Genomic DNA, 18,915 nt, shown 5'->3' with positions numbered 1-18,915 from the left:
TGGAAACAAGCTCCCAGGTCAGAAGCATTAAGTAGCTGAGTCATGCTCGCTAATACATTTTTGATGCTCAGACTAGCTGAGTGGTAGGAAACACACCCTTTAACTCCATATTCTGTGTGCTTCCATGAGAGAGGAAAGAAAAAAAAAGAGAAAAAGGGACATGAATCGGAGCTGTTTGCCCCAGAGCCCAATTCAGGAGCTGTTTTTAGTGAGATCTCAGTTCCTGAATAAATCATCATCTCATTCTCGTTAACAGAACAATGGGACAGAGTTGTTTGCTAGACACATGCGAGATGTGTTCAGCATGGTAAAGAGATTTCTGATAATGCTTCATGTTTTACTCCGGTTTCAACAACCCCAGCGTTGTCTTTTACACCCAAGGACACACCAACTTCAATGGTGCTTAAATGCACTTGGGGAGACCTTCATGTTTCCAAACAGGGTAACGCCAAGCAGATTTCTGCTTCCCCATTCAGTCACTTGGTCACGTTAGCTACATTTCTTCACAGCAGCCCAAAAATCACATCCCAATACCACAATACACCCTGGCCGTGTTGTGTGTACAGCTTGTTAGAGTAACACTTGGACACAGCTGAGATGTAGGAGAAAGAAGGAACATTACTTAGAGACATCACCTCTCTTATGTCTTCATTGCCTTCCTTGATATTCTCTGTCGCACCCACAACTAATTGATGGATGTTGTCAATATCAGTTTCCTGTTAAAAATAATAAGAAATGCTGAGAAGGCTTAGGAAAAAAAAAAAACCCGGTAAGGATCTGGAAAGAAGAACTCTAAAGTAAAATAAAACCTGATCTTATTAACATTGTAGCTTCATTTGTGCTGCCTTCAGCGATGCAAAGGCACAGAAGTAATTAAGCTGTAATTTTTTAATTGTGTGTGCCTTTATGAGCCTGAACTGAGGCCACCAAGATCAATAGAAAGTCCCTTGATCACCTACAATCCAATCTAAGCTGTCCGGTTTTTGATGGCTCTTCTGGAACTGTCTGAAATCTGCTGTTCCATAACTCAACACACTCAACAGGACGCTCATTTTCAGTCTAACAAACACGTTACATTTTCCATTTCCAATAGACACCAGTATGTAACAGTACTGGTTACCATCCTGGATTTTGGTTTAAAAAGAAAACCCTACACAAACTTTACCTTCACATTTAGGTCAAAAAAAAAATCATTCATCTTGTGTTTCAATCTTGCATAGAACCAAGAGCAAAATACACCCACAGGAAGAGCTTAAAGCAGTATTTACTACAGTAACATCCAGTTTTACTAACCTGTTGCAAGACTTTCTCAGTGAATATCTCTTGTAGTCTGGAAATTTCTACCACTTTGCCTTCAATTTGCCTTAGCAAAGCAAAGAAACACTCCATTAGAAGCTCACACAAGCGTTTCTCATTGCCGCAGGTTTAGATTCTCCAGCTGGATAAGCACCTCCCCCAGCACTGCATTTGCAACAGACTCACTCTGAATGGAAAACTTCATCTTTTACAACTTAACTGAGATAGATAGAATGTAAACCTTCCCCATTTAACCAGGGCTATTTTGAGTACGTTTAATGTGTATTTAGGAAGCTGCGAGAGACACTGTGAGAGCATAACGTGTAAATCCATACAGTTCATCAGCAGACCGCACAGCAGCAGACATTCCCTTTTTGTCCTTCCCTCCCCACAGCATTACGGTCCCCACAGTACAGTGTCTCACAGGAGAGTCACAGTGCATGGATATCATCCTGGTTGCAGCAGCAAGGAACAGAAAATCATACCTGACTTCATCAAACAGGTTATTCATCTCACCGACCAGCCTCTGGTTCTCCTGTTCGAACTGGAAGAGAGGAAACAGTTGGTCCCATTGGCGTTCACATGCCTGGACTCAGTGATCTTTCTCCAGCCCCATCCCCACCCACACACCCACCCTCCCTCCCTTCCCCCTTTCTTCACAAAGCTCCTCCAGAATTACCACCATCAGCCTAAATGAACAATATCAGCCTGCACATCCATTGTCAAACACTGTAACGCTTCTCACTGCCCTCCAGACCCCAAATTAACCTGCAGCTGGCTCAAGAGTTCTGCACTAAGGAAAAGGTACTGCCTTAACCTGGTCCTTTTTTATTTTAGACATTTAAATGGGGAGAGCTTTCCCAGCATGGAGTTCTATCTTTATACCATCATTCACCTCACTCGTGTACTACCCATAGCATGAAGTTACAGCTTTTAGATTTCACTACACTATGAAGCATTTTGCCATCTGGTACTTCGTGCTTTACAAATGCATCGGCCTGACTTCAGTTACCCCAGCCAACCCCTCGTCTAAAACTCCCAAGTAATCAATGAACCATTTAAATACACCCTTGTGCTCGTGTATTTGAAAGATGCCGTGCTAAGTAGGCTTTATGCAGGAAAACAAGCTTTGATTTTTCCTGATGTACTTCAGTGTCAGATCAATTGGGATCCATTATGGAACGAATACAATGACACGATCTGCTGCAACAAAATACACACTGCTAGAATGCAGCTGAGACACATGGTGTCATAGTGGAGTTAGTTGGTAACAGCACTATAAGGACAGTGCTTTTAGGACAGGGCAATGCGAGGTGGGGTTCTCCAGGTGCCTATATAAGTTTGGTCCTGCAGCTCTTGCTGCAGACAAAGCTGTTCAAGCCACAGAGGAGCTGTGCTGCTGCCTCTTCTGCAGGCACAGGATACAGCAACACACCTTCAGAGCTTCCTGCAGCCTGCTCCTGCCACAGGCTCTTGCCACCAGGAACAGCGGAATGCCTCCTGTGGCAAGAGGTCAACAGTCCTCCTTGTGGGGAGGGGGAAAGAGATGGATCATGGTGTTCTGCCAGTTCATTCTACGTGGCCACAGCCTCAGGAACAGCAAGCACTCCCAGGGCTATGCACATTTCTCACAGTCTAGGACAGACCAGTCTCTGGTTACACAGAAGCAGCACGCAGGACACACCTACCCTGAAGTTCTTACCTAGCATGTGCTCTAACAAGCTTCAATTCTACATCCTGAGTGGTATATACAGCAGCCCGAATACCAGAAAACAGGATTAAAATCCCAAAGTATTTGACATTGGATCTGTGCAAGACAGCAAGCCCAATTCTACTGCTGCTAATCTACTTATTTTGAACTAGCTTTGGGATTTGGGTGTAATTCAGTCAAGTTACAATTTAATTAACACAATCGGTGCAGGCTGAGAGGAGTGCGTGGTCTGGGTGTCCTTTTTGGGACAGAGCAGTGTGCTGCCAGCAGAGTGGCACTGCTCACAGGTCAGACTGGGTCTGCAGTAGGACCTGCTCACCATCGGAGCTAATGCCCGACACTGCAGCTTGCAAGAAAACCAGGTGATGCTGCTGAATTAGTAAGAGTGTTCACAAGAACTGAAGGTTTCCTTCTTTATAGAACCAATGCAACGCATGCAATGGAGAGAGAGCTTTGAGCCATGCTTAAATGCCGAGGGAGGTGGTGGAATCACCACCCCTACAGCTGTTAAAGAAACACAGAGATGTGAACTAAGGGACATGGTGGGGCAATACTGGTAGTAGGCAGACAGCTGGACTGGACGACCTTGGATCGTTTCCAATCTTGGTGACCCTATGATTCCACAAAAACGACATGGCTACATGAAAGTATTCCATAGCATTTTAAGTACTACTGGCTAATGGACGTGTGTAAGTCTGAACTTAGCACATATGGACATAGCAGGAAGCACAACGAAATAGACAATGAGGTAAGTGCATACTTGCCATTTGTATTTCTTCAGGCGACAGCTCATCTTCACCTTTACCATCCCCCCATAGCCCAAGGTTAGACTGAGCGTCGGGCAGATTCTTGTCTGTAACAGAACAACCAGAGTTTGAGACAATGCAGGACAGGGAGCAGTGAAGCAATAAGCAATTTTCATTATTTCTGAGCTCTGATAAAACTGTTAGATAGCATTTCTCATTAACTGAGATTGAGCATACAGTTATAGCACAAAATTACACCAATGGCCTTTAGCTTTTAAACTAGGGCAGAGGTGGACAAGTACATGGGAATTTGCGGACTATGAGGAGTATGTAAAACAACTCACAATGGACTGAGACTTAATAGGGCAGAATATACCACGGCACCTGAATTTAGACCAACAAAACCAGGGGGTCGCTGCCCACAGCAGGGGTCGGAACTAACTAGATGATCTTTAAAGGTCTCCTCCAACTTAAGCCATTCTGTGATTCTAAAACAATGCTCCAAATGCCAGTCTCTATGCAGAGCTACCACATCTCAATGAGATCTGACAGAACCACCAGCTCCTCATTCCACAAATGTAAAAACAGACATTTTGAGCTGAGCTGACAAGAGAAATCCAGCTTCCACACACTGCTCAGGCTGCGTTTTACAGAGCAAATCCCACAGCACTCTGGGCAAGGGGCCTTCCTGCATGTAACAGAGTCAGTTCGGAACCCACAGAATAACCCCTACACATCAGAGCTGCTCCACTGATTTCACCAGCACTTTCCCTTTGATTGAAGCTAATCATCTGCATAAATCTTAGCAGGAGTTGGGCATAAAACATCTTCAATGGCTATTTCTAGGATATTCCCTTCTAGAAGATTTATTTTTAGGCTTAATTATATACCTCTAATTATAGACAAGGAAGTTAGAATGGGAACAAAAAGGAACTTTACCACAGGAACCTACTGCTTCTGAAGCTGTTCTAATATTGGTTTAAACTCCTAACATTAACACTGCAACCTTGAGAAGGCCTCCTTCCCCCAGAGGCATTATTACAAAGCCCAAAACAGAGATCTGCACCCGCTGCAAATGAATTCAGATTTGAACTCGCTTTAACTTATCTTGCAGATTAAAATACAGTAAGATTTAGTTCTCGCTTCTTTATGGCTTTCAGGTTTTCTACTTATTCTAGTTGGTCTGCTGGTTTTTTGGGGGTGAATTGGTTGGTTTTCCTGGGGTCTGTTTGTTTTTAAGGCATTTACAAGTCCTGTCATTTGCTTTGCCATGAGTTTTTTAAACCTTTTAAACCTGGACATTCTGATTCCCAAAACTCAAACCAGGATGGACAAGCAGTGAGAATGTTACAAACGAAGGATATGGACCCTAAATCAAATAGCTGCTCTTTCTTGCAGGTAATAAGGAAGAAAAACAAGAGCATTTCTAAAGACTGTATGGAAAGGATTCAACTCAATCTATTTCACACAGACACAAAACTTATTTGTTTACCTGATCAATGTTTCCAAATTATATCAGAGTTTATTGGATTCAAAGAAGATAAGATAATTAGTTTACAGAGCTAAGAAATAAGTAATATTCCTATTTTATCCCAGAGGAACCAATTACTTTCAGGCACTGTCAGCACTGTTAAAACCAGCACCTGTTCTCCAGTGTGATTGCTAATAAGTAAATACCCAAGTAAGAGGCAAGTGAGAAAGACACATCTCAGAGCTGCATTCAGTCACCACGGTACGTTTCTGGTCACTTTGAAAGGTGTTCTGCAGCTTTCATGGAGCTGACATCAATGCTTTTCTACAACTCAGCCAGCAAAATCCAGACAGGAAGAACAGCTGACTGTGTTTCACTTGCTGAGATTGATGTTAACAAATGATGGAGATACAAACTGAAGATCAAATAATAATAAAGATGATCCCTTCTCCATGCTGAGAGGAGAAAGCTCCTAAGATAGTGGACCAGTTCAAAAGCTACTCATTACTTACTTTTATTCCCATAAATGAAATTCAGATTCCATATGCAAACAAGCAATGCCAGCAGCAGAGCATGTCTCCAGAGAGACAATTCTCCTACCACAAAGGCGTGCCCAGCATAACCCCAATACAAGTATGTGCTTTGTCTCAGAAGTATCCCATTTTGGTTGATACCTGCCAAAACACCAGACAGAACCCAAGCGGTGCCCTGGCACTCCAAGGAAGACACTCAGTTTCTCATCATAATGTTACAATTAAGGACAGGACCAGCACCTCCCTCAGAAGAGCTATCTTTATAGCTGGGACATTTAAGCAAGGAACCCAAGCAGTCTGATGAGCAATATTTCAGAGATACATTGACCGTAATGTTCTAAACCACCAATATCCTGAGGATGAAATGGTTTATTTCTGAACACATTTTCCCAGTGTAGTTACTTGTTAAAAAGGAGAGAAATCACAGGCAGTAAGATTTGAACAGAGCTGTTTGTCTATTAATCACTTCATTCACGTTATTGCCATGCTTCAACAAGCGCCTACCAGTGAAGCCACAAGGCTGACTTCTATGGACAGGAGCTACAAAATGCACATTTTGTGCACTTATAGCCCATTTCAGACAGATTTATGGTAACATACAACTCTCCTAGTTTTTTCTGAGACTGGTCAGCATCCCCTTGGAAGTACTACATCCCCCCTTGGAAGCACATCAGCATCACTTCTGTAACCAGACCCCAATGTCTAGCAGCCTTCTCATACAAAACTATGGCGTAAGCTAGTAGGAAGTAAAACTGGAGTAAACAAAATGTGTAATAAACTGATGTTAATTTCTGTTTGTTGCAGTGGTTTGCTGTGTCCGAAGCAACCACAGAACAGTGTTTTCTTCCCACAGCGTGGCACAGATTTCTGAGCTGAAGATTGCAGCAATGCCTTGTGTGGTGCTTTCAGAGACATGGAAGCATTCAACAACGAGGAAAGCACTGAGCTCTGCAGATGTCATTGTGCTGTGCTCCTTTTCCGTTGGTACAAACTCACAGCTGTGACATACTGATAAGGTGTTAAGGTGAAACTCACCCATGTTCTTATGTGCTGCATCTCTCAAGACACCAAGCACTAGAAACGACACCCCATCAAAACCTTTACCTCTTATAGTAAATTCAGCCTCCAGAGGGGAGGAAAAAACCCAACGTGTATCAACAGGGCTGCACTACAAACTGGTTAGAAAGATAAGTAAATACCATATCGAAAAAGAAACAGTTTGTACGTTGTGAGGTAATTCAATATTTGAGTCTTCATTCAGAAATGGAGTACCCCCTTCACATGAACCCACCTTCTACAGGACCTACAAATCACTCCTCAGAGTGTGGCTATCTGGCCTACTGAAAGAGGACATGCAACCCTTCCAGCAAAGAAAGTCAAGGCTGTGCCTGGCCAGTCAAAACAACCCCTCTAAGAGCATATTCTACCTTTGTGTTGCTACTGTAGGCGTGCCTATCTCAAGGTCTCTGCACTTAAAATCTAGAAAACATTCCTAAAAACAACTGCAAAGTCACTGAGCTACTTTCCAATTCCTTGCCATCAGTCAAAGGGACCTGGAAAATAAGGCAGATCTCAGAACTGAAAGGATAGTGAAAAAATAAATAGAGAGTTCACACAGAGTTTATTGAGGGAATGAGGAAATCAAGAAAGACGTAAGACGGTTTTAACTGGCTGGAGGAAGCATGTTCAAAAGCTTAAGATGCTTCCACACTCTCACAGTGTCACTCTCACAGTCTCAAAGGCCCAGTCAACTCAGGGAAGAAGAAAACAGAAACGTGCGAGTTACAGGAATGGGCCTGTAACAGTTTTATTCTTACCTTTATTTTCCTCTGCAGAAAGTTTTTCTTCAGACTCATCTAAAGAACTCTGTGAAATTTTTTCAGGAGAAAGAGCTGATTTGGACACATTGTTCTGCTCAGGTTCAAGTTTGGACCTACAAGCACAAGAGCCTGCAGTTTAATTGAGTGCAACTGCATCTCTAAACTAAGAAAAACCACAGATTACTTAAATTCATCACAATCCAACCCGCTCTTGCAGACTTCACATTGAAGATTTCCCAGTCCAAATGCAAAACGGATTTATCAACCTTCACTGAAATACTATTACAAAAGCAAAGAAAGCACGTAATCTTGAACAACACACGTCACATATTCAGAGTTGAGAAGAATATTGAAGGTCGTAGCATGAAAACCAGATATTTTGTTAAAGTTCCTTTCAAAAAATGATCTATCATATTAAAACATACAAAGTTTTGGTCACTATGACATTTATTTTTTTTTAACTAAAAAACAGCCATCTCACCCAGTTTATTTTTTCAAGTACCATCTACTAGTTCACTTTATATTTTAAATTATCATAAGGAAGAAGTACACAAATATAGCAGAAATAGCTCTTTCCTGAAATAGTTTATTTTATTTGACTAGCTGTAAGGAACAGCTTAACCAAGATGAGAACGATCCTTACCTTGTCTGCCAAGAGACAACAGACCACTTAGAAGCAAAGCAAAGAAAAACTGTACGTAATAGTCAGCTACACATTCCATCCAAGTCCCTGCTATGTAATTTTAATACAAAACCAATTAAAAAATGAGGAGCATATTCAGTGCTTACATCAGCACTTCTGTATTTGTCAAGGATTTTTCACTATAAAGTCTAAAATGAGTGGCTAAATACTGTTTTTTCTAGTAAGCCTTCATGGTTGTCTACAATGAATTCTGTAACTACCTGGTAGATGGTTGAATGCTTAACAATTATGCTGATAGAGAAGCTAAAGAACAACAACAACAGAAAACCACCAAGAAATAACGTGCTGCATCACCCGCTGTGCCACCTTCATCACTTCCTCCCCTCTCAAATATAATCAACAGTTAATCTCATTATGATCCGCAATCTTCTCCCGCTGCTCAACAGAAGGTGTTGCATTTTGTTTCTTTCCTCCTTTGTGTTGCGTCTGAATTCTAACTCATAATTAAAAAATTCTGAGAAAATCAGTATAATGCATTAGTCATCGCTGGCTGACGACGTTACTTAAACAAGGAGAAAATAACAGGATGCATTTATTAGTACTAAAAACTCCACAAGTCTAATTTCTGGTCATTTCAACACTGAAGAATTTCTCATCCCTCCCTGCTCAAGTTTGCTGAATACCAAGAAAGAAACCCAAAAACTTATCATCTGGATGTCCATGCTGTTATATATGTATTATATATAATATGATAATTCTGACATTATAAAAACATTAATTCAAGATATAATCAAAATCAAGCTTATTTTAGTAACTCTACACATAATTTACAAGAAATTATAATGAAAAAAAATATTTGAAATTAAATATAAATTTGGATACCAATAAACACACAGACTGAAAATCCAAACCAAGTGCATTTATAGTAAAAGCTGATTTTGTTTCTATTTCTCAGCATTTCATTTTGGGGAACCACCCCAATGGAACCAGCCCATTGACAAAGGCAACTTATGTAAGAAAACAGTAACACTCCAGTCCCTCGTTGAAGAGCTTTGGGTGTTCAGCTGTGTAAAAGTAAACACGATAAAGAGTATTTTAACCACAAACCCCTCAGAACTGTTTAATAAGCACATATTTTACACTAAGTTGCAGGAAGAAGTTCTGCACTAGGATTAATTTACTTCTAAATAGATGCATTCCTTCGTTATTTGTTGTCTTTACTTTCCACAGTACAATAATCTATGAAGATTTCTATTAAAAAAATAAACAAAATGTCTGGAAAGCACTATTTAAAGTACTTGAAGTGATGGGAGATATTATCACATAAAATGCCTGCTGAAATCCTAGGGGAAATTACACATCAACCAGCTGAAATCACATGAAGAAAAGGAGTTTTTCTTCAAGTCATTGTAAAGATTGGTTTATTCCCTGTGATTTATTTAAATTGAATTTTAATTTAAATGACAATTAGGCCAGTATATCACATCTGCAATGCACACAGACCCCACCCAGCCGACATCTGGTTTTCAATTCTTATGCCCTTACAGGAGAGATGAGGAAGTATTCGCCAGCATTACAGAAAAGGGCTGTATCTTCTGCGCTAGTTAATGCCTTATTGCTCTATTAATTAAGTGATATCCCAGCTTCTGGTATAGCTCTTTTTCACTGTACCAATCAGACTGACTTGTTTTGCCTGGTTAGCCACCTGAGAGATCCTGGACCTTGGATTTAACATGGAAACAATAATAAAAATAGAACAGAGTAATTGGTGTTTGCCAGCCAATTATATTTAGGAGAAACCATGCTAACTTCCTTTGAAATTCCTTACAGTGAACCAGTAAGGTTAGGTGTTTTTGTACACCAAGAATCATAAAAACACAAGGTTGGAAAGGACCTACAAGATCATCTAGTCCAACCATCCTCCCTTTACCATACCTACAGAAAACCCCTAACCCATATCTCCTAGCTCCCTATCCAGACACCTCTTGAACACTGCCAGGGATGGCGACTCCACCACCTCCCTGGGCAGCCATTCCAGTGCCTGACCACTCTCTGAGAGACAAAGTTCCTTCTTATATCCAGTCTAAACCTCATCTGATACAACCTGTGGCCATTTCCTCGGGTCCTGTTTGTTGCCTGGGAGAAGAGGCCAAGCCCCTCCTCATCACAGCCTCCCTTCAGGAAGTTGTAGAGTGCAATGAGGTCTCCCCTGAGCCTCCTCTTCTCTAGAAATCACACAGTATGTTTCTGTATGGTTCCTTTTTCCAGAAGGCGATAGGCTCTCAGCCTATTGTAACTCCTATCTCATTTTCTCTCATTACAACCTACCAAATTTCAGAACTGGTCTGGCATATTTTGTTTGCTTGTTGTTGATTTGTACTTCTATTTCTGTCTCCGGAAGACACGCATTAGTGAATCCAATTGCCTTCAATCATGCTGAATCACTCTGAGTAAAATGGACTTCTCAAAACATCTCTCTGATTTCAATGTAGTAACTGACTGACCGAGTATGGAAAAAAAAAGAAACTCCCTTAAAGGTATCCTATTTTGGACACTTGGGGTGGAGAGTCTGGGAGCACATCATCTTTAGCTACTTCTCCCATACATTCGTGCCTTTAGGTTAGCAGTCTGAGGCATGATGGCAAAAGTAGACATGATTTGGCTCAATTCAGAAGTTTCAAACAGGAGTCTGACTTGGAGCAATTTTCTATCTGCAATGAATCATAGAATTACTCAGGTTGGAAAAGACCTTGAAGATCATCAGGTCCAACCGCAGCCTAACCAGTAGCCTATCTCTTAAAAAAAACAACCACGAAACAACACCACAACAACAAACCTCTGCTAAATCATATCCCTGAGTACCACATCCAAACAGCTCTTAAACACATCCAGGGATGGCGATTCAACCACCTCCCTGGGGAGCCCATTCCAGTACCTAACCACCCTTTCTGTAAAAAGGGTGAAAATCTCACTGTCTCAAGGAGAATTCAATCACAATGTAATCCCTTGCTTTAGCAGAAAGACAGTGGTCTAAAGATGGAGAAAAAGTGGAAGAAAAGGAGAGAGAAGGAGAGAAATGAATATTCCTTGCACCAAAGCAGATGGTATCCTAAATAACATAAGATATTAGCAACATGCAGAATTTCATTCTAAACTATTTTACATAAAATATTGCTTAATGGGACATCTACAAATACAACAAAATATTTTTAAATGTCCGGTAGGTTTATTCTTCCACTTCCTATTCACTTGGTGTTTTAATCATTTACAAATAAGAACAGCACATAACATTGTATTGGTGCTCTGCCATTTACAGAATTAACACACGAGAAGTGTAAGAGAGCCCTGGAATGCATCTGCTGATAGATAAAGTTCCTCACCCAGCTAAAGATTTCCATCTAGAACAATCTCCTTAGAATCTAAACACAAATAGAAGTTTTACTAAATGCCATACAAGCCGAAAGGCACAGGCTAATCTGTTTTGTTTATGTTTTGACAATAAGAGCTCATTACTCACAGTCTCTTCTTATCTATCACTCGCTTAACTCGGATGGCTCTTTGTTCTGAATACAGCTTACACACTCCTAGGTGAGAGATCAGTAAAAAACTTCAGGTTAGAAGAGCATGATTTCCTCCTTGCAAAATACACTCATTTGTTTTTAAGCACTCACTGCTGCAGAAGAAATACTACACACTTTTTAAGTAATCTTCAATGAAATCTAAGACAGCCGTTCTGTGCTCCTTCACCTGAGCAGACTGGATGTCCTTGTGTGCTGAAATGCAAAAGAAAGATACAATGTGATCTTCTAATTGATTATTGCATTGTACAAAAGCCCGCATTTTCAGTTCATACACAAGTTATATCCAAGAGCCTATTAACATTTTATATATATTACACAACTTCGTTTAACATTGCTATATTTAAGCGTAGGTTCTGTAAATCAGTACATTATTATTACACATTATTACTCAATGGTTTTATTATATTAAGAAATATTGATTTGCTTTGTTGGGGTTTTCTTGCTCTAGTTAAAAATGTTAAGAGCGACACCCAACAACTCAAGAAAACATCTATAATTGAAGATAATTTCCGAGGAGTTAATGTAATGTTACATTGATGTTACTCATGGATGTTGTTACTCATGGATGTTACTCATGGATGGAGTAACATGGATGTTACTCCACTTCACACACTCACTTAACGATCCCAAACTTGGAAAGAATATCCCTGTGAAATGTTATAGGTGGACACCATAGAAAGAGACAGTCACTGAGCTTTGGCTCAGTCCTCCATGCCATAGTGTTAAGTGACAACTAAACAGTAAATATGTAAGACTATCATTTTTATTTAAAAACAAAGCACACCACACTTGTTAATCAGTGCACACGAACAAATAATGCTCTGGCTTATCCTTTCACTTGCATAAAAGAAGCAGTCATGGTTCTACTCAGTCAACGGGATTATAAAGGTGAAACAAAAGAGGAATGAGACTTTACCAGTCTCTTGACAAAAGCATTCAGAACTCACAATGCCATGCAATATTCACTCTCATATTACCCTTAACCCATAACTAAGAAAGAACATTTAGAAGCTGCTCAGTTTACCTTCTGTTCTCAGCTGATGAATGGCATCTGCACACGTCCTCATAAATATCTGAGCATCTTGATCTATCTGATCACGCTCCGTATCTGTCATCCTCCCATATTCAGACATAATATGGCTGCGAAACAAGACAAATTGTCACTTATGAAATCCCAAACATAACACCTACAAGTGTACATTTGGGATCTTCTTCCCACTCGCCATCTCCACAAAAAGCCTTTTTGCAACACTAATTTTTGAAGAACAAGGAGATATGAATTATTTGTATGAATAAAAAGTACAATATCCTTCAATTCTATAGAGCTGGAAGGGTTTTTTACAACATCTGTTTGGAGTGGTAAAAGATATAGGAAGAACAATATATCCTATCATCTCCTGTATTATCCAATACTGAGCAAGGAAGGAGAAAATACAACTAGAAAATAAATAGTCACCTTCAACACTTACTTAACTATGAAAACTTCACTTCTAAATATAAGAAAACAAGTAGAATAAAGGAACTGCTCAAACACTGAAGAAAGTATAACAGTTTGTAACTTATTTCACCTATGTATGTTTTTAGTTCCTAAGTGCTGAGCTTCATTTTTAAAGTAGCTGTATTATGAAATCTCTGAATTCATACCTTTTATATCAAGTAGGTTATAGGACTTATTACAACCTGTCCATATTGTTTATTTCCATTTTAGTTGATCCATTATACATTTAATATATCCTAGTAGGGTTAGTATATTCTTATGCTACTAAATTAGTAGAAATGGAGGCCAATCTCAAAAGGCCATATAGAATTTGAGGTAGAGCTTACTGTTCAAGTCTTATATGGCTCCAGAATATTTGGAGGTTTACTTCAATACATTTGAAAAACTTTTATTTCCCGTCATTATAATACTAATACACTGTAGATAAACACCAGAAAACCATACTGTATAGAGGTACTTTAATGCACAGCCACAGTTGATAGGATGGGAAGACTGTGCTACAGCATGTTACCCAATGTTTACCTTGGGCCTCTTGATCATTCGGTCACCACTCCATGTTATATCTGTCTTTAACAGGCAAGAAAAACCTAAATGAATAAATCTACTTTAACTCAGATTTTTATATGTGAAAAACTTCCCACTTGTTCAATATATGAATAATGTAACTATATTAATGCAATTAAAGAAGTGAAAAGAAGGGATTTTCATTAGCCACAGCCTGATACCCCACAGATGTCTCATTCTTCAATGCAAAAATGCCAGGTCTGCTGCAATTCCTGACACAGAAATGCCCTCCAACCAACTCACACCACCCCACCTCTCTCACTATACTCTCCCATTACATGCCGTACTATCAGTTCTTTCCTGTATGTCAGCACACTAACTGTGCTTCTTCCAGATCTCCTCCACAAATTTTCAGGCTTACTCTAATGACTCTGAGTGTTACATCAAAAGATCTTTATCCTCATCCTTCATGACTGATTGCATATGAAAAAGGCAACACTTAGTCCATCTGGCTTGAAAAATCTCTAAGTTCTGACTGGCAGTTAATATACTAATCAGCCAGCGAGCAGAAAGGTCAGTTAATTAGGAGTAATATTCACTGCTTTCCTCTTGCTTGTTTCCAAGACTGTCAGCTATCAGTCAGATAAATCCTGGGAGTTGTCCCTTATGATTGGAACTATTCTAAGTACTCTGTAATGTACAGAAAACTTACAGAAATGTTTTCAACTTGTATTTTATTATCTGCATTGCTCTCTTCTGGTTGGGTAATAACAGTGAGTCTGCACATACAGTACATCCATCCCACCACCATCCTCTAGCCTTACTGTTGAAAGAACCACTACTTTAAAAAGAACAGGCCAAAGGAGAGGAAAGCAACATCACCACCACCATGAACCATCAAACACATAAACCAACTGTGTTCCCTATGTCACAGATACAAAGACTTGCTTAGAAGTACTACCAGTGACATTATCACAGCAATGAGCTGCGGCATCACTAAATCAGAGATCACATGAATCCTGATGAACCAGAAGCAACCACAAGAACTAGGCTGAGCACAAGAAAAGCTTTGGCTAATGTGTACAGATAGAGAAGAGGAAGGGAGTACTGAATTCTTCTAGATATTTTTTCTAATCAATTGGAGAAAGCTTTATGGGAAATGTAAACTGGAAAGCAACTTCAGTTATCTGTGATTCTTCAAAAGGGGTATTGGAAAGCAAGGAAAAGACAGTAGCTATCAAGCAGGCAGATTCCAATAGTCTAAAAAATAAAAATACATAAATTAGAAAGTTGAACTGCACAGAAAAGGAAACTTAAGATGAAACAGAAAAAAGTCCAGGTGTCTTCCTACAGAAACGACATTGGGATACCTTGCAATTCTGCCCTTGATCGAAAGGAAGAACAGGCAATGCAGTAAGAGATCAACTGTGCTATTTCAAGAGCTCTTCACTGAGTTCAAACACAATAAAGCAGAATACAGAAAGTGCAAATTAGGTCTGATTGCTACTGACAACCCTAAAGGAACATTGCACGGAGGGATGCAATCAGAAAAGGGTCAAGTCCAGGATGAGACAACTGGCAAGGGATGCCAATGATAACAAGAAGTTACTCTGCAAACGTTAATAAGAGAAAGACCAAAGAAAATGTTGGCTTGCTACTCAGTAAAGAAATAAAACTACATGTAGAGAGTAAAGAAAACCTAAATGTTGCGGTCTTTTTCTACATTAACTTTCAGCACTAAGTTAAATTTTAAGCTGCTGTGACTATTCCCTTCAAATCAGTGCTTCTGTCTGAATCATCTGGGCCCAATTTAGCACCTTTGACCTTCAAAAAGAAGTAACGATTTTTAATTGATACTTTCATCAGTAACAACAAGTGTGAAATGCTATTTTAATAACAGGATGCTGAGTGAGTGTCTGAGGAAAAGTACTGGGCAATCCAGGTCATTGCACAAGTTTACCTCAGGGTACAGTGCTTCTGAGCTAATGCTGAAGGTAAAACTGATGGAGGATACGTTCCTCCTATTCAGATTAGGAAATGGTACTTCAGAAAGACATCTGGGATCACGTTCAATCATGAACTGGACAAAACAACAAGATGCTGCAGAAAAAAGGTGATAATTACTGTGCGATGCATAAACGCAGCACAAGCCATTGCAGATAAATGGTAATCTTTTTGCAGTCCTTAGCATTGGGCAGGAGCCTGGCTGAAGCACTGTTTTAGTTCCACAACTCACTGCAACACCAGATGGGACAGCATTCAAACGAGAGGAAAAAAACACGACCAAGTCTCCACTGAAGGACATACCTAAAAGCAAGCGAGACAAGGTGTTAAGAACAACCTGCTTGTTCCCCTTTTTGAATAAGTGTCAGCTATGTTCATTCCAACGCATCATCTGTGCAAACTTATTTTGCTGGAAAAGCACAGGGAAGAGTCTATGGAGGCATTACATCAGCTTTTGGAATTAGTAACTCTTTCTGCTGGTGCATGAAATATTTTCTGCTTACTCACTCAATGAAGACACTAAACCAAGCAGAAAAACTTGGTTTTCTTCCAGCAATGCATTACAAAATACAGAAGTAAGGTAATGACAGAACATCTCACAACAAGCTGCGCAGTAGCTTTAGGTACTACAGCAGGCAGTATAGGCACATCTGAATTAGTATTTTCAGTCTTGTAAAATACTGCTGAGAAACTCCAGAATGCTGTTAAGAACAATTATTATTTCTAAGATGTGGTTTATGAACCTTGCGAACTCAAAAAAATAAAAAGATAAAAAAAATTAGTTGACATTAGAGCCCCAGAGAACAGAAAAATGCTGTATATTCACCCAAGAAGATGAAGCTAGACTTGAAGTCCTTACAGGTCACTTACACATTTCACAGCTTCTTATAAAGACGTAATTAAGTTACTGTAATAAAGCAGGCTGGCATTGTGGGGGAGGCCATCAGACAGTATTTTTAGAATCTTTTAATTGTTGCTGATTTTCTTTGATGGGTTACATCAAGGGAATACTCTCCAGAAAGCACAGGGCATGTGCTCAACGATCTCCTATTAGAAGAAGTAAACAACATGTGAAATGTTCAGGCACTGAACTGTGTGTATGGCCCACAAAAGGATGTTGTGAAGATCAGAAGCCATCCATCCCACTTTTCTCAAGGAAATAAAAATAAATAAATAAATTCTACTCAGAACCAACCTGCACAACACTGATGAGCTACATAAATACCTCTACAGTTGCAAAAGTCAGTAAATTAGACGTCAAATTATCAGCGAACCATAGAATGGCCTGGGTTGAAAAGGACCATAGTGACCATCTAGTTTCAACCTCCCCTGTGAGGGCCAACCACTAGACCAGGCCGCCCACAGCCACATCCAGCCTGGTGGTTCTTTCTCTGAATGAAAGATCTCCTCTCAGAGTTTTCCCTTTCAAGTATGAGGTGTTCTACCACCAAAATCCAGAACTCTCAATTCATTTCCAATATCCGGTTAAGGAAAACTGATGGTGTTTGAATTATCTCAGCCTAGAAAGTTGCTTTGGAGAAACTGGATACCTGCAGAGGAACATTTCAAATACCCAAGTGTGAATGCAATACTGCTAGAACCACAGGTAACACAAATGTACAAATGATCAAACAGGTCAATGATCAAAAACACGATGGAGCTCATAATGAAAGGCAAGACACAAGTTGTTCACATCAGACAACTTACCGAAGAATGAATAAAAGATCTCACCGAAGAAAGTAATGTAGGAATGTATTACACTCATGTACAGAGAGGAAGAATATATGGAACACACAGCAGTAATACTCTAAAAAAGCAAAGGCAAGTAACAATTTTTATCTCAAAAGAATGAACAGTTTGCTTAGCAAGGAGAAAAGAAATCACCCACATCCCACTAATGTATGCAGGAATGAAGAGTTCCTGCCTCCACCTTGCCAGAGAAGAATTATCAGAGATGATTCTTATCAAAGAAGAATTTGATATTTGGACTTTACAGAATTACAAAATCTTTTCTGTTCTCTTTTAAAAGGTACTGCTCATCACCGACTTTAACTAAAGACAGACATTTGCTGAATGTTACATTGCAAGGAAAGTCCTTAAAGACTGCAAGTTAGCAGGAATAAAATTCTAACATTCCAAAAGACAACCAACCAACAAGGAACCACCACCATACATTTGGAAAGAAGTTTGAAGGAAGAGCTTCTATATGTACTCCTCTGTAAATAACTCTTCTAACTCGTGCTGCCAGTGGAAGATGGCACCACTAAAACTTACCGAAGTTCTAACCTGAGGAGTAACTGCAGATAGGATACAATAGAAAAGATAACAGAACAGGAAAACTCCCTACAAAAGAAAGCTGAAAAAAACAGAGTGTAAGGGTCTTAACACTGAATCCTGATGAACTAGAAAGAATAAAGATGCAATGGCTTAAAATGAGTAAGCTTAGATCACACCGTCACTCATTTAAGGTTGGCCTCTCATACATTACAGCTGACCGTCAAATCAAGAAGAAAAGAAGTGAACAAGCAACTACTAATTCTTGAGCTTTCTGGACTCAATTTAGGTATTTCAGCTGATTAATGAGAGCTTGATAAACTGGGTCTGGACCTTAGCTTCAATTAATCCTTTTTCCAGTTGTCTTTCTCATTTCTAGAAATATTCCTCTAAAAATGAATTAAAGATCTCCCCTCTGCAGAACACTTTATACGTGCCCCCCTCAAGAAATATTACAAAGAATTCATTCTGCAGATGAATTAATCAAATTTCATTGCCAGAATTAAGCCTCCTACATACATTCCCAACATAGCCTTTTTGCATTAAATAGTTGTAAAATCTTCCCTGCAGTTTAAGTATGCTATTAAATGAGTGAGGCATTTGTTAAGACTGTGAGACTGACAATATGGATGCTATGGTCCTCCTTACATCCACAAATATGGAATTTGACAGCACTATTTAAAACTGACCTTTAAGTACAAGATCAACTGCAAACAGATGAGATTCAGTTTATTATTTTATTGTTTAAGAATATGACACTTATTTTTCCTCTCCTTAGCTAATAACTATGGCTCTGAGGGGAAAAGTAACTGAGAATTCCATGATAACTGGCTA

At 39.6% G+C, this 18,915-nt stretch overlaps 1 protein-coding gene across 1 annotated transcript in view; it reads right to left on the bottom strand.

Annotated features, from left to right (window-relative positions):
• Positions 1-18,915, bottom strand: part of STX18 (syntaxin 18) — a 47,156-nt gene that overhangs the window by 725 nt on the left and 27,516 nt on the right. The window contains exons 3-10 of the mRNA XM_072334128.1: positions 12,826-12,941; positions 11,916-11,993; positions 11,738-11,804; positions 7,575-7,690; positions 3,772-3,860; positions 1,782-1,840; positions 1,294-1,363; positions 636-716 (exon numbers count right to left, since the gene is read on the bottom strand). Of these exons, the coding sequence (XP_072190229.1) occupies positions 636-716; positions 1,294-1,363; positions 1,782-1,840; positions 3,772-3,860; positions 7,575-7,690; positions 11,738-11,804; positions 11,916-11,993; positions 12,826-12,941 (676 nt within the window). The remainder of the gene's footprint in view (positions 1-635; positions 717-1,293; positions 1,364-1,781; positions 1,841-3,771; positions 3,861-7,574; positions 7,691-11,737; positions 11,805-11,915; positions 11,994-12,825; positions 12,942-18,915) is intronic.

The sequence above is a fragment of the Excalfactoria chinensis genome, chromosome 4 (assembly GCF_039878825.1).
Source record: "Excalfactoria chinensis isolate bCotChi1 chromosome 4, bCotChi1.hap2, whole genome shotgun sequence".
In the NCBI taxonomy this organism is placed as follows: domain Eukaryota; kingdom Metazoa; phylum Chordata; class Aves; order Galliformes; family Phasianidae; genus Excalfactoria; species Excalfactoria chinensis.
Note: the sequence above shows the minus strand (reverse complement) of the source record. Positions and strands in the feature narration are given on the sequence as shown.